Raw genomic sequence first — 16,345 nt, forward strand, 5'->3', positions numbered from 1 at the left:
TTATAATGCCTGCATCTGTAACTTTCACTCTATGCATCCGAAGAAGTGAGGTTTTTACTCACGAAAGCTTATGCCCAAATAAATCTGTTAGTCTTTAAGGTGCCACCAGACTCCTTGTTGTTTTCAAACTAAAGTGTTATTGATTCACCCAAAGGTACATTGCACACAGAGCAAAGAATCAAAACAATAAAGGCCTATGTGCATATTTCCCCTTACCCAAAACTTAATCCTTCCTGCATGCTTTGCAAAGTTCCATTCAGCCCAGTTACCTCCATCTCTGCTTTGGGAGAGACAGCAAGCTTGCTGCAGTTTCTGTCTCTCTTTCTGCCAGAGCCTTCTCTCCAACCATTTCTGGCAACCCACTCAACTCCCTTTCTTCTCTGGGCTGGCATCCTTAAGCTTTTAGTATTCTCTTTGATCGTAGGCTCAGGTCTGAGAAAAGTAAATCTTGCCTGTCTGGCTGGAGTCAGGCAGGCCATTCCCCAGTTAATAGCTTTGCCATTGTTACAGTTCCCTTAATAGCTTCTTTTGATCTAAGTCCATGCAGTCAGGTAGGGTAATATCACACTGGTAACCTGAGGTGCATATGATATTTATAAAAATATGTCAACAATTCCTTCGTTCTTCATGGGAAGTCAAGATGGCTGACCATGTCTCATAGAGCAAACAACATTGTACATAAGAGGCTGCCTTTTCCATGACCTTCACAGATACAAATGTAGAAAGACAAGTTGTCTAATGTGCCTCGGACACAATTCATTGCATATGTCCAAGGGCTTAAAACCCTACAGGATATTTGAGAGCTTATCAAAACTACAAAAAGAACAGGAGTACTTGTAGCACCTTAGAGACTAACAAATTTATTAGAGCATAAGCTTTCGTGGACTACAGCCCACTTCTTCGGATGCATAACTACATTAGTCTAATCATTTTTTTCAGCCTCTTGCATCTTTTGAAGTGTTGCTTGCTACAGCAGTTTATTCAAAAAGTGGGAAATTCTTTACTTGGAAAGCAAGTAATATAGAATGTCAAGTGAATTTGTGGAACTCATACTTTTAAATACAATTAGGACATTGTTTATCAAATGCAGAAAAGCTAAGACTCTCTTTCTGCCAACTGATCCCTAGAGCTGGTCTAGATTTTTGGAATTTCAAAGCAAGACAAGACACAGAAAGTGAGTGCAACAAACAATAAAAATTAAAAATCATCACATTACCTCACAATAAAATACATTTTAAATCCAGTGAACCCTATGGTATAGGTCTGATGCAGCAAAGACTACAATTTATACAAGTACAGTTTACGGGCCCAATGTGGTATTGCTTAGCTTGAGGAAGTCCTTCTTAAAAAATGGTCTTGAGTAGCCGGTTTGTACTGCTGTGAATATTGCATAACTTAATTAAAGCATTATTTTGCAAAATATTTTGCCCTTTGAAACTATGACCCAACAGCTCTTCTCTAGTAATCTCCTCTCCACACTTTCTGTGATCCCTTTTTATTTGTACCTGCCTCCCACTTCAGCTCATTGCACCGCAGCCATTAACCCTCTCCATTAGAAGTAATGGCCTCAAAATTTTGTTAACAATGCAAAATGACGGTAGCTTGCTGGGGGAAGGGAGGGATTTTCCTTTAAAAGCCATTTAAACGATGATGCTGAATTTGGCAAGAACAGTAATAAATAGGCTTTTGAAGAGAGAACTTATATCAGTGGGCCATATTCTGCCAACCTGTACGACTCACTGAAGTAAATAGGCTTGAAGGGATGTAACTGAGAATGTTTCACTCACTAAGCTAAATTCTCACATGGTGGAAGTCAATGAATTTGAAGTCAGGGATGAATCTAGCTCTTTAAATATTTACAGTGAAATCAGCTTTCATTGTAAGAGCAACCAGGCATTGCAAGAAAGCTGGCAATGGTAATTATAGTACCATTTTTAGCAGTGTTAATTATAAAGATAGATACCTTTTAAGGTGTGATTAATATACTGCCCAATGCAGCTGGTTGGATTAAATGGTCCAAGACATCTTTCACTGCACATTAGCTATGACTATCATTCTGTGAAGTAATTGACAATATTAACTGTGTATGTTTTCATAAATAAACTTAATTATCCATTATGTAAACATTTAACTGCATATTTTTAAATTAATCAGTCAAGAGCAGAATGAATAGAAATGCTTAATCAACTTTTACACACACACACACACACACACACATATACACACACACAGAGCACCTTAACCTAAGTGTAAAGAAATGAATAGGAAGGAAAATTACTACCAGACTAGCTTTCAGGTTAACACTTATTAATCAAATTGCTAGGAACCCAGTTCTACTTTGTAATAGAGTTTATGCTTCCTTTGTTGTATTGAACAGCACCTTATTAAGTTATCTTAATACAATGAAGTGCTAATAGGATATGCTGAAATCCTTCACTGAATCTCAATTCCAAGTTTTTGCAGCAGCAGTGTTCAATATGTGTTCTCATCTACACTATAGAAATTTGGCATGATCCAACTCGAACATCTCTAACACACCTTACGTCCACTCACCAATGCTCCCCATAGCGCACAGATCAACATTTGGATTAGACTTGCTTTGAGCAAGGCTTATTACCATGTGGTCCTCTATGGTGCCATTCTACAGCAGGATGGGGTACCTCCTTCAGACAGGGGCTAGAAGAGCTCCCTTTTCCTCCTTATGGCATGCAGGGGACCAAGGAGATGGTGCCATAGACAGTCCAGCAGAGTTAGCAGCGAGGTCCAGAGACATGGAGGCTGGAGTGGAAAAGATGCAGGAGAGATGGGGGGAGCTAGAGACTGACCTGAGCAACAGGAGTTTGCTGACCAGGACAAACGCTACTGGCCCAATCAGGAGAAGAGGGTCAAGTCACACCCATGGAACCCAGGAGGAAGGACATAAGGATGTACATATCCAGAAGCCGGCAGATGAACCCCAGTGCTCTGCTTAAGGCCACAGTTAATGTGGGACACCAAAGAAGGTCCTGGAACTCTGACTATGGGAAGATGAGAGGAATGTTGGAAATGATACAAGGGCTTTAAAACCAAATTCAGGCTTTTATCCAGGAAAGGCAGAGAGGGTGAATCAAACTCCCTCAACTGACTCCCAACATGTAGAGGGAGGCGTGAGCCAGAATGCAAATGAGGTCGCTGACAGAAAGAAGTGGGGGTAGGATCCTCCCTGCAGGTAACAAAGTAACCAATTGTTTAGACAGCCAAGAAGAAAAAGGAATTTCTTCCCCCAGTTTGACTGCTTGATGATCTGTGAAAATTAATAGAGTCTGAGACTGGTGGGGAAGGAAATGCTGCTTGCCATGACTTTGATGCAGTGTGTGAGGAACAAAAGGCCAACCCTCCGAGAGAGTGGATGGGTGGGTGTAGGGAGGGTTCAGTAATCTTCCTCCTCCCCCATCCCAAGCTGAGGTCATGCCACAGGGATTCCCAGTCCCTGACCTCCAGACAGGTGGGATGGAGAAAGGATTTGGGCTATGGGGAAGAAAGTTTATTATATGAATTGTAATTTGAAAGTATAAAAGGTATTGACTGTCATGCCAGCCAGGGAATGAACCTGTAGGTTCTCCTAGGATGATGATCAAGCACCCTAGTGACATTCACTTCTGTATGGAGGGAGATGTGACCAATATCGTAATTACATGCATTACCTTTGGTGACCATATTCTATTAAATCTATGAATGGTTTATGTATGATTGTGTTCTACTCCATGGGGGATGCTTACCATAGCTCCTAGAGGAACTAAAAACAGTGGGAGGCGATGAAGGTGAATCACTGAGACTAAACAAAGAGGTACCACCTCCTGGAGTGATTTCCATATCCTGGTTCACGCTGAGTTTTCCAGAGACAAGGAGACAGTCAGTGCTTTTGGTATAAAAAGATGTGCTTGAACTGACACAAGGTCTTTCTTCTGAACCAGAAAACGGATGGGATCTTCTGTCCAAGATGAGATTCCATTTGTGGAAGGGTTGGAAAAACGGCCTACTAGGGCCCCATGAGACCAATGGGTGACTCCTGGGGATGACAGCTGCAGTATTAAACCTTGAAGCTGGCTAGCCTAGACAACTATAGATCTATTGACAGCCAGTTTGGTGTTGGAAGTCAACTGTAGGTAAAGTGATGGTGGAGGTTTCTGAGGCAAGCAGGTATGTGGTTTACCCAAGGTGGCGGGCATAAAAGATATTCCTGAGGTAATTGCTGGATTTGAGAAAATGGGGTTTCCAGACTGTGCCAGGGCCATTGATGGGACTCGTGTGCCCATAGTTTGCCCTCATCATGTATCAAAGGAGTGCATAAACCACAGTGGGTATTACTCCATAGTTATCCAGGCACTCATGGACCACAGAGGCTGATTTATGAGTGTCATTGTGGGCTCCACTGGGAAAGTTCATGATGCCAGGGTTTTTTGCCAATCAGGGCTCTACATTCATGGACAAGCTGGGACACTAGCCTGACGAAATGACATTGTCATAATGGTGTCACTGTGCCCACTATTATTCTGGGAGGCCCCATATAATCCCTTTTGCCTTGTCTTATGAAACCATACCCTGATTTCAGAGGCCCTGGTAAAAGACAGTTCATTTACACTCTCAGCAAGTGTAGAATGGTTGTTGAATGTGTTTTTGGCAGATTGAAATCCCATTGGAGACGTCTACAGACGCATTTGGATGCCAATGTCATCAATGCTGTCTGCACTACCATGGCTTGCTGTGCTCTTCCCAATCTTTGTGACGCCAGAGGTGCGCCATTTCCCGCTGAATGGACCTATGACAGCGAGGGGCTGCTGAATTGGTACACTCAGCCAGAAAGTCCACCTACCACAGCTGGAGCTGGATGTATCCGGGCAACAGAAGTCAGGGATGCTTTGTGCACCCGCATTATGGACTTGCATGGCTCAAGGGAAGAGGAGTACCTTTATGAATGTGCTTCTGGGGGGAGGGAATGGAGCTCATTGACTGTGGGGGGGATTCAGTGCTTGGGGAGGAATGGGGGGTTGATTGTCATGCAGTGTACTTATGGATGACATGGCCACTTATGAAATGGGGATGGGGGATGATTCACAATATGGATTCATATAAGGAAGTGATTGAAGTGGATTGATGTACCTAACCATATCGAGGAATAGTGTTAGCTTACTAATTCCTAATTGTCCCTTATCATGTGTTTACCTTTATTATTTCAAATACACATTGTATGATGTGCTGTAGTGATAGCAACAAACTTTCTTTGTGACATAAAAAGCTTTGTTTATAACATGTATTAGAAAAGTACAACATTGACCCATTGTTAATGGCAGCTGGCCTGCCTACCACACCAAAATACTAGTAACAACCAGGGAAGCTGAAACGGGGGGGGCATGGCCCCCTGGCCTCCCCACTTTTTACCAGACATAAGGGTGAGTGATGGGGGGAGGGGACGGAGAGGAGTGAGCAGGAGGTGGAGTCTAGGGATGAAGGGGCGGCACGGGAGTGGGGGCTCGAGGAGAAGGGGCGGCATGGGAGCAGAGGTTCGGGGGGAAGGGGCACCGTGAGGTGGAGCCTCGGGGGGAAGAGGCAGCTCAAAGGGTGCGGAGCGGTTCGGGCTCCTGTGGCCCCCCCATTTTTAGGGCGCTTCCACCACTCCTGGTAACAACAGAATCTTCCCCCCAAAAAAAGTGCACGAACAAGTGCAAACAGTGAAACCATGTACAAGGCAGAAACCCCCTATTGTTGCATGTGTCATGGCCCTGATTCTCCTTTCCCTTCTTTCCCTGTTTCCCGATCTCTTAGTACTGAAGAAGGGAGGTGGAGGCATCCACAAGGGAAAGAGTCAAAGACGGAGGACTACATGGGGCTAAGTTGCCCTGCCCAGCCACTCCTGGAGCCCGACTGCATGGTCCACCCAGCCAAGCTGTTTCTGGACTGCATCTGATGGTACCGTGCCAGGCACTCAGGCTGGGATGTGGGTGCGGCAGGAGCTATTACTCTCGCAGCCATTAGTGATATCAGCCACTCAAACAGCTCTCTCTGCTGAGCTCTGTCCTCCTCCTTTAGCCACCGTTCCTGTTTCAGGAACTGCAAAGGAAGTGCCTGCTCCCATGCTGAAGCCCTGTCCTGAAGCTATGCAGCCAGCCTCAGCCTGTCCTCTTGTCTCTCACCATGCCTTTTCTCTAGCTGTAAGTCCTTCTGGTTTTGGTACTGGACCTGTTCGTTGGTCCTGTCAAGAACTTCAACCATAAGTTCATCACAGAAATGCTTCCTCTTGGAACGGTCAGTGAAGCTACATTGTCCAGACTTGTACTGCAGTGTGGGTGAGCTGTGGAGGTACTGCAGCCAGTAGAGATCACGGGGCCTGGAACTGGACAAGACACAAAGAGTTATTGTCTCAAACAGCTCAGTGCAGAAACACAGAAAAAATCCTTATGGAATTTTAAGGATATAAAATGTTACTTTTCCAAACTGAATTTCAATATATTGTGAGAGGGATGTTTTAGTCCACAGAAACTCCCTGGACACAGCCTGGTTAATCACAATGAAAGAAGTGCAGAGACAATGGTATGTTAAATATTCAAAGCTGTTTCTTGATTTCTAAAAATTGCAGATCTTCTTGGGTTGGGAGGGACAACTGGCAGTGGCCTTGCTACAAAAGCTTTTTCTATCATTCCAGAGCTTCCACATCTTGGAAGACATAACAGTTCTTTGTGGTGCCCAATTGGCAAAAGGAGATGTTATTCCAAGCTGCTGGTGGGAAACCTGCAGAATATGCAGCCAAAGTATTCAAATGTATAGTGACTGAATAGCCCATCTATGAGTGCACTGCCTGGTCAGCTACCAAGGTGGCCCTGGAAAATATATCCTTCCCCAAAATGTGTTTCTGCTTCAGGAAAAGTTTGCATCTATCAGTTCCCGGGATTGAGTCAGAAATCATGAGAGAATCAACAGGATGCAGCATTAGCTTCCACACGGCTTAGCCAGTTGTGACTGCATGCAGACACACACAACTCCACAGCCATCCCCTTACACAACTACCCGCCCCAGCACATTTCTGGATACATTTTCAAACTCCAGTCGAATTTAGGACAAATACTTCTGTCACCTATGGACTACATAGATTACATGTACCTGAAAGGGGCTAGACTTGTGCATGGAACACATTTCTATCTCCCACCCCACAGTGCAGTTCACAGTTTCCAGGAGGCTCGTTACACCGCTGAGTGGTTACAGAGCAGCGTACTTACAGGCAATATAAGATTATTTTTTTAGAAACAGGAATGCCCTAACAAAAATCTGTGCCCTTCCAGTAAAAATTCACTTTCAGGGCATTTTTACTGCCTGCATTTCCTGGTCTCCATTTTGAACGCCACATGGTGAGGGGCCGGGAGCCATGCCGGTGGCATACAATCTGCCAGTAGTGGACGCACACTGCTAGCTGGGGCTTATAATAACTTTTGTGTTGGTTCGCAGAATGGAAATCCCTTCCATTATTGTATTGATAAACATTATAATGGAGCCAGAAACTTACTAGTCTCCAGGTGGCTTCTGTCCTGTCTGTGTTTGCTGCAGGCTCCACAGCGGGCTGTTCCTCAGGGGAGCATCAAACAGCTCCTCCAAGTACAGCCCCAGGATGTGCTCTGCTGCTCCTGCTCCAAAGCCTTCTTTGAGAAACAGTTTCAGTAACAGTCATTTTTCTGGCCTCACTTGGTGCCTGCTGCTGGCTCCCATCACGCCCTGTGCTGGATCCTGGGGCCAGCAGGGCACCATTCCAGATGATCAGGTTATCATGCAGCACCATTGGGTTCCATGCTTAGCGCAGCGCCCAGCACTCGGTCAAACTCCTCATAAAACAGGCAGGATGTTGGCAAGTTGCCGAAGGTGGTGTTCTGGTCATTCTTGACTCTTAAGCTGCTCCCTGCACTGGTCACTGGTCCGGTAAATTTGCAGCAGTGCCAATTATTATTTGTTGGTATGAGTGATCATTCCTGGTACGCTTACTAAAGTCCACTGGTTTGCTGGCCTCAGACCTGAGATTTACCAAAATCTGGCTGTGCTCCAGTAACCATGGAGCAGCACGCTTTGAAAAGGGCTTGTTCTGATCAGTCTCCATTGCAAAGACAGAAGGCTCTCTGACGGTGTGTTTGCAGCTCAGTGGTCAGAAGACAACGAAAGAGTTAACGCTGATTCACTGAGCTGCTGCAGTACACCAAAGGAGGTTGCTTCCTTTTTCACTCTAGTTGATTGGAGATTCTGGAAGCTGGCCCTTGGGATTGTGGGATATTTTTGGCAGACTCCCAGGACGTGAGTTGAAGGGGCTCCATGCCAACTGACAGGGGGCAGAGAAAGTCAATTTTGACAGGAATGTCAAGAGGTCCCTGCTTTGGCTCCTTTAGCTCCTATCAACTGGAGTCTCTGGCTGGCAGGTCTCTGCAGTTTTCCCCCAAGGCCATATATGGGCGGGGGTGGGGAGAATGAGGAAGAGAGCTACTGCCTAGGTCCTAATGCCCCCAGAGCGTATGTGTGTGTGGCATATGTATATGTGTGGCATGTCTGCTGTGCACAGTCTGGATCCAAGGGTGTGCTGAGGTTATACCCACAGGGAAGAGGTTGGTACCCACTGAGTCCAATAGCTGCTGCTATGCGCTGAGAGCCATTTCCACACTCCCTTTGAGATAGTGTCTCTGGAACTTGGCTCCAGGCCATCTAGTGGTCCTTGGTGACAGTGTGGCCTAATAAATTAGAGCATTGGCCTAGGACTCAGGAGACCTGGGTTCTAGTTCTAGTCCTAGGTCTACCACTCACCTGGTGTGTGTGTGTGAGAGAGAGAGAGACCTTGGGCAAATCACTTCACCAGAGTGCCTCGGTTTCCCCATTTCTAAAATGGGGATTAAAATACTGACCTTTGTAAAGTACTTTGAGCACTATTTAACAGCTAATTATTAATGGGCTCTACACTTCCAAGCTTCTCATTGCTGGGGGTACCCTAGAATTCTACCAGATTCTGAGTCTTCTGCAGACATGGAAGAAGATTTGGCCCTATTATCAGTAAGCTAACTTCATGGGGAAGGTTTGCCTATTTGATATTGTGCAAAAAATAAAATTCCAGACTCTTGCATTATTTTTAAAGGTGACATTTACAAGATGGACTCATCTCACAGCCTCAGGGACTATGTGGTCTTTGATGACAGTCTCAAAGGACCGATTCAGTCACCAGGAAAGCCAAGAAACAATGTGTTGCTAAGCAACTGCTACCAGCATGCTATTCTCTACTTATTCATTTAATTTCTAAAAGGACAAATTTTCTAAGTAGCCTCAGCTTAGCCACCAACAGTGCTACACACTCTTAACCAGTTGCAATGCTCTCCATGTGTGTAAAATAGCTGATTTGTACACACAAACCAGGTAGCTAGACATCTAGCTACTAAATTTGCAGGTGCCAGTAAAGAGCATGCAAAATTGAGGGTTCATTTTTAGAAGCTAGTTTGCAAATTTGGCACAGACGTCTTTGAGAAAGGCTATCCTGTATTTGTGTCTTTTGTTTCAATTTTACTTTTCTTGAAAGTGACCAATCTGGATACTTCAGATGAGTGGCAACACTTTCTCAGCAGTTTGACTATGCATGTTGATGTTCCTGATGCATGAAGATCTTTTGTGTCATCATTCCCCACACATTTGGCCAACAAACTTTCTTAGGTAATGAAACAAAGGCAAAATGGGGATTTTCAAATACCATATGGAAGATATTGAATCTCAGATCCCAGCATCCTTCAAAACCCTGACTAAACTGCTTTTTGAAAAGAGATTAAGTGCAGTAAATCTAATTCTGCTGTCAGTTACAATGATTGTCACTGAAATCAGTGGGATTACTCCAGATTTTTCACTAGTGTACCTGAAATCAGCCCTGGCCCCTAATAATTGTTATCTAGCAAAGTTACCCTGAAGAAGACTTTTTACCTCAAAGAAGTCATGAAAGAAGATTGTGCAAAAAGAATATACGGAAGCTTCCGCATTAATCAGGGGGTGCAGTTTATTTTTAAAGACTTTGGGTTGCCTCATAGAAACTTTGAGAAATATTTAGAAACAATTCTGCTTGGACAGTCTGCATTTTGAGTGTTTCTCTTTTCCAGTTTCTTCTTGTTTGCACAAAAATGCAGTCTTTTATTCTGTAAGGGTGAAATGCACTCCAGTTCAGAGCCCTTACCCACCACAGAGTGTTATGCAATAACACTTGTTGAGAGTCATTGACCTTGATGAATTGGAACTTCATGCTCACGTTGACCCCTAATATAACCCTTATGGGATGCATCAGCCCTCTGCACTGGGATGAATTTCACCCGAGAAACTTGGCATGGTGCTGGGGAATCAAGCCCATTGTTTTTCAAAGTTGCCCTTGAGGACTTACCTGCTTTTTAATGCACGTTGCAAACCAAAAGTTGTTCAACAGCAGATCACCTGTACACAAATTTGACTCCTATAAAGTTGCCAAGGTCTCTGAGAGCTTTGGCACAGTGCTGTGCTGACTGGAGCAAATAAAAGGATTCACCATTAAGATACATATAGTATTCCCAAAGATATTTCATACTATAATGCAGAACAGACCCTTAAATATTTAGTAGCTCTGAATTACAGGGTCATTTTCCTTTTGGAGAGTTCTGGTGATGTCAAACCACATGGAGGTTCTGAATTCCAGTCCCAAGCTCCCTGGGTTAGCAGAACCTCTCTGCCCCTAAGGCCTTATCTTATTCACTGACCAGCACTTGGAGGTTGTCAAGATCAGCCCTCTATGATGACCCATGACATGGTGCCTGAGGTAAGCAAGAAAGAAGTTCCTTGACGCTCCTCTAAAAATGAATGAATATATTCCATGCTTTTTATTAACACCAATGTAAGAAGCTGCACCTCAGCATGGAATTCTAATTTTTTAACACAGCAACTTGCATTACATAATACGGAAAGACACTTGTGATCTAGTAGTTGTGCATAGCTGTTGAAAAAGAACCATAATTTATGGTCTTCCCTAGAACTCCAGATGGAGCCAATAGTGTTCAACAGACAGTACGCAGAGATTGGGGGAGTACAGATTGAGCTAGTAGTACTAAAATTATAGAGAATAAAGGCTAGTCCCAGCCCGTGTCAGAGAGCCTGGGGAAGAATGAGTGATATTGTGTAGACATACTGAATGAGGGGGGCAGGATAAAATGAGCCAGTATTGTGACCAAGCCAAAGAAGTAGGAGCATAGCTACAGCCACAATTCTGCATTTCCATGAATTTTTATAAAGTAATATTGAAGGGACTCTGCGAAAAGGAGAGGGAAGATGAGAAGCATGAATGTATCCACTAGCTGCTGCATTTTATGCCCTCTTTATAAAAATCTTTCAGAAGAGAAAAGAAGAGAGTTAATAACAACATGTTTAAAGTCTTTGTTTTTCTATAATAATTAACTTTTAAGTTTATAAACCAACTTTTTATTTCAGACTCTAGATCAAAAACTCCATTTATACTGCATGTATAAATACACAGCTTAACCTCACTCTCCACTGTACAGTAATTTATGCAATAGCACTTCCTGAGAGTCACTGACTTTACATTACTTTGCAGCTCCCCTGGAATGTTAGCTCCCTGATTGGTTACTGTATGTAGACAACCTGATAGGACAGCAGGTGGACTTAAATAACACCCTAAGTTAACAGCAATCTGCTATGCCAGGGAGTACAGCGAACTCAAGGTTAATTAGAAAATGTCTTTCTTAAAACAGCAATTCTCGTGTGATCCTTTAGAGATGAAAATTGATATTCATAGTCACATTCTACCTAAGGAATGGCCTGATCTAAAAGAGGTAATAAGAGGTTAGACATTTGCTGCAGTATTAGAGCAGCATTTATTGTTACCATTGTAGTTTCTGATTTATCAATGTTTTTATTACTATATAAACATTTGTTTTCAATGGATTTTTCTCTGATTTGGGGAGATTTAAGGTCCTCATTCTGCACTATTTATTAAAGAAAAACCCCTTGGGCCCTATTTCAAGCCCCCTGTATTACTTTAAAGCAGTTTGAGTTTGTGTGTGCTTTCTAAATCCACATTAATTATGAATTTTGAAGCTCTATAAAACAAAGGCTTACGATGCTGGTTGCTAAATTAAGTAGATGGGGTGGTTACAGATTTCTGTATTTGTATATATTGCCTGAACAATCTCATTTTTTTTTAAGATTTACAGTTGTAAAAATGCTGCGCTATTAATTCTGTGTTCTTAGTAAAACAGTTAACCTATTAGGGGAAGATTTTCAAAGACACACAGGACAGTTAGGTGCCCAAATCCCATTGACTTTAAATCTCCCCCTTAATTTGGTTTGTATTCACATTTTCTTAAAACATGTGTAAAAGAAGCATTAAGCAAATGACTAATAATGAATAAGACTGAAATCACTTTGCGATTCAGCCTGCATCCACTGAAGTGAATGGGCGTATCACCATTGATGGCAATGGATACAAGATCACCCTTTCTGTGTTTAGCTAAAATTCTTTTTTTCTTTTTTTTTTTTCTTTTTTTAACTATTCCTTCTTTTGGTGGAACTTTTTAAGCCATTGGACAGATTCAGTATATTAATAGCACTCTAAATGAAAAACTCAGTTAATAAATTCAAATACTGCTCAGAATAGACGGCAATTAAATTGTTTTTAATATTTGCATTAGAGGTAGTCTAAATCTTATCACTTATTGATATTGTAAATTCAGAGTCTCTTAGTAAATCCAAAATGCACTGTCAGAAATAACTCCCTAGGCTCCATGTTCCATAATTGCAAGCTGCCTTGGTCGTGCAGTAGGACCCAGGTGCAGAAGGGAGAAGTATTGGTAGCATGTTTTTCACACAGAGGCGTGATCTATTTCTTAGCCCCCCCTCTGTCTCACTTTCCCCATCTGTAATATGGAGGCATGGGTGCTCTGGGGATTCCTTAGTTAATATTTGCACAGTGCTTTGAAAATAGAATGTGCTATAGGTATTATTGTACTAAAAAAATCTAATTCTTTTGATGTTACATATAATCAGATTGTTTAATTTAAAAAATATAGACGTATCTAGTTCTAACTCAGTTTGTAGGATAGCCTTAACCGTGTTGAACACTGTGGAATATATTTTTATCCTTTTTTATTAATTCTGCAGCAATGTAGAGAATTAGTAACGTCACTTTTAAAAAAAATCATATAATGAAATAGAATATAATTTCTGAAATTATTTTCTGATAAAACTGACTTTGTATGATCAGCTCCATTAAACAAGTTGAGTATAGGTGGATTTTAAAGCACATATAATATTTCCATTTGAGGCAAGCTAGCAAATTAGTTAAGAGAGAGGATGAGAACTGAATTAGCTGTTTTGTTTTTTTGTTTTGTTTTTTTTGTTTGTTTGTTTGTTTGTTTGTTTTTGGGTTTTTTTGTAATGGCTGTTTTGAGACCCTATTCCATTCTATCTTCATGGTAGTTAGAATGAAAGCCTTACTAGGCTTTTGTCTGTCAATATGACACCATTTTATGGCATTGTGCCTATCTTTTGACTGCAAAAGAATACTGTGATTTCAGCCTTGCTGTTAGGCACCAGACAGAAGCTGAAGCTCTCTTTACACTGTGTGTCTCTCTTCCTTTGATATACTGAGGTTTCAATTCGTTCCTGATGACAGAAATGTCAAAAGTCGTTTTTGAAGGTTTGTTAGCTCTGTGTTTCTGTGAATGTTAAGTGCACAGGCTAGCAGAAGTTGAAGGTTAGAGAAGGACAGAAAACTGCAATTTATTTATTCAAAAATGAGTAGCAATGGGACCTGGAATTAAGAACACATATGTGATTATTCATTTAAAACTGTCAGCAGTATCAGTAATACAGATCGAACTGATTGGACGATAACGTGTTTTCTGATCCATTAGCTCTGTCACAGGCACATGCAGTGCTATCTTATAATTTTTACATTACATTGTTGGTATCAGAATTACTGAATCTTGAACCTAAGATAATAGAAAACTTTGTGTTGGGTTTGTTCACCTGTGAACTTGGAAACCCATAACACATATAAAAATCATAGAAGCATTAAAATTTAGGGCTGTAGAAGAGGTCATCTAGTCTAGTCCCCAGTGCTGAGGCAGGACCAAATCGACCTAGATCATCCCTGAAGACCTTAGCATCCTTTTGCAAACAATGAAAATTGGGACTAGTCTTTGTAAAATGCTCCTTAAGCAAATTGACTATAAACAAAATAAAAGTTGCCAAGCTCTTGATTATAATCTTGAAAAGGCAGAAGCTTTGTGGTGAGAATCTGGGATTTCACCTCTGCCCTCCAACAATAAGTGGCTAACAGTGTCTCACCGTTATGCAGAAGCTTTTCATAAATCATTGGAGATTCTGATTATTCCACAGATAAGAGTCTCTTGACCATGGGAAAAAGCAGTCTTGAATCAATAATGCCAAAGTTAACAAAATGTCTTTATTTCTCTTGCTAGGCGTAGGCATTTGAAAATCTATATCCAAATAAGCTAGAACTTTAAAAAGGCAATGAAGTTTAAGTATGAAGCCTCACAGAAGGCTTATAAATTAGAAAGTTGAAAAGAAAGAGGAAAGTCTAATATCAGCACCAGAATACAGAAGATAAAGTAGACCCCGAAGCTATGCAGTATAATTAGTGATGCCTTGCACTTGAAGAGGTCATATTGCAAGGAAAACTTTCTCTTAAACTAGTTAGAACTGCTTTTTCACTCCTCTTGCTGAATTCTTTATAGCTCCAAATGTATGGGCCCACATTTTCAAAAGTAACTAGTAATTTTGAGTAAGTGAAGTGAAAAAGTGATCAGTGAAGTGCTTGAATGTGGAGTATGAAATGCATCCAGTTAATCCCTGAGGGCATAAGGGGGAAAATTGGTGGGGGAAAAAATACATCATTGACTACTTGATCTATTGTCTATGTGGTGGAGCTGTGTAGTGCTTCTGATATCTGTACAGTTGCATAATCATAGTTATTAGGGAGCTGATCCAAAGCCCATTGAGGTCAATGGAAGTCTTTTCATTTATTTCAGTGGACTTTGGCTCACATCCTATGTGTCCTTGGCAAAATACAGTTTTAATGGTATGTAAATTTAAATTGGTGTAAATAAATATATCAACATACCACAGTCAAAAGCATCTCTGGCTGAAGTCAGGGGCTTATTTATACTTGAAGTCAATGATTGGTTTGCCTGCCTGCATTGGATATGCAGGATCATAATTTTGCTTATGCTGATGTGTTAATAATTCCTGCTTTTGTCCAGTTTCCTGCAAAATGTTACTTTATGGAAAAAATAGAGAATTCTGACCCTCTTTCTATCATCATACTTCATTATTTCATATACTTTTAAATCTTATGATTCAAAAAATTAAATGAAAATAAACCTCTGGTGGGGTTTTTTATTTTTAATTCAAAGAACTTTAAACCTCTTCAGGAGACTCAATGGACATCTAACTTGTATCTTTTAAGCCTGTCTCTCCTGATTAAATATTAATAGGGAAAAGAAGGTGACCTTCAGCCTTGCTGCTGAATCATGGAAGCTGAAATGCAGAATCAATACATCTTCATGCTAATGATTAACTAATTGCAGTTTGCTAGGATCTGTGCCGGATCATTTCTCATCTCTTATTTTCCTTCACATACTTTATTTGGTTGTTGTTTCTGTTTTAAAATACTATTCTGTACAGTAAAGTACAGCCCCAATATAGTAAGGTACTTAAGCATGTGAGTCAGGCATCTTAAAATTAATTCTTAGACACATGCTTAGGTATCTTACTGAACCAGAGGCTAAAGGCTCAATCCTGCAAGTGTACTAACCCAACCCAGCAAAACAGTCAAGCACACATTTAAAGTCAAGCATCTGAATAGTCCTATTGAAGTCAAAGGAACAATTTACGTACTTACGCTAAGTATATAGTTGGGTGTTTTGCTGGACCACAGAGTGATCAGCACCTTAGAGGATTATGTTATGGCCTGATCTTGTGAAGCTCTGAGCTCCCTCTACAAGGCGCTGTGCACCCTCAGGTCAGCACCTTGCAGGATCCAGATGCCAGAGATTTAAAAGAATTTTTGCCATTAAATCAAGGAATATGTGCTAAAGTCATAAACAAAGGAAAGCTTTTGCTACTATAATAATTGTGAAAGTTCACTAGCTGATCTTACTGGTGCTATTCAGTAACTGGCTACACTCCAAAAATAATGCAAATGTTCAACTTTCTAGATGTGCCCTTGGGTTCAGAGTATTCGTTTATGGTTTATGAATGCCTGCCTTTTTTAAGGAGAAAAGCATCATAAACAATAAAAAATGACAAA

At 41.4% G+C, this 16,345-nt stretch overlaps 1 protein-coding gene across 7 annotated transcripts in view; it reads left to right on the forward strand.

The window, feature by feature from the left end:
* The window catches only part of ACMSD (aminocarboxymuconate semialdehyde decarboxylase), a 79,471-nt gene that overhangs the window by 19,256 nt on the left and 43,870 nt on the right, over nt 1–16,345 (forward strand). The window contains exon 1 of one of the 7 annotated variants that reach the window (XM_034785229.1): nt 10,572–10,816. The exons of 5 other annotated variants lie outside the window; for them this stretch is intronic. In XM_034785229.1, the coding sequence (XP_034641120.1) occupies nt 10,790–10,816 (27 nt within the window). In that variant the 5' untranslated portion in view covers nt 10,572–10,789. Of the gene's footprint in view, nt 1–10,571; nt 10,817–11,644; nt 11,844–16,345 lie in introns of those variants that run through there. One more of the 7 variants, XM_034785228.1, reaches the window with a different exon arrangement.

Source organism: Trachemys scripta, chromosome 11 (assembly GCF_013100865.1).
Source record: "Trachemys scripta elegans isolate TJP31775 chromosome 11, CAS_Tse_1.0, whole genome shotgun sequence".
In the NCBI taxonomy this organism is placed as follows: Eukaryota; Metazoa; Chordata; order Testudines; family Emydidae; genus Trachemys; species Trachemys scripta.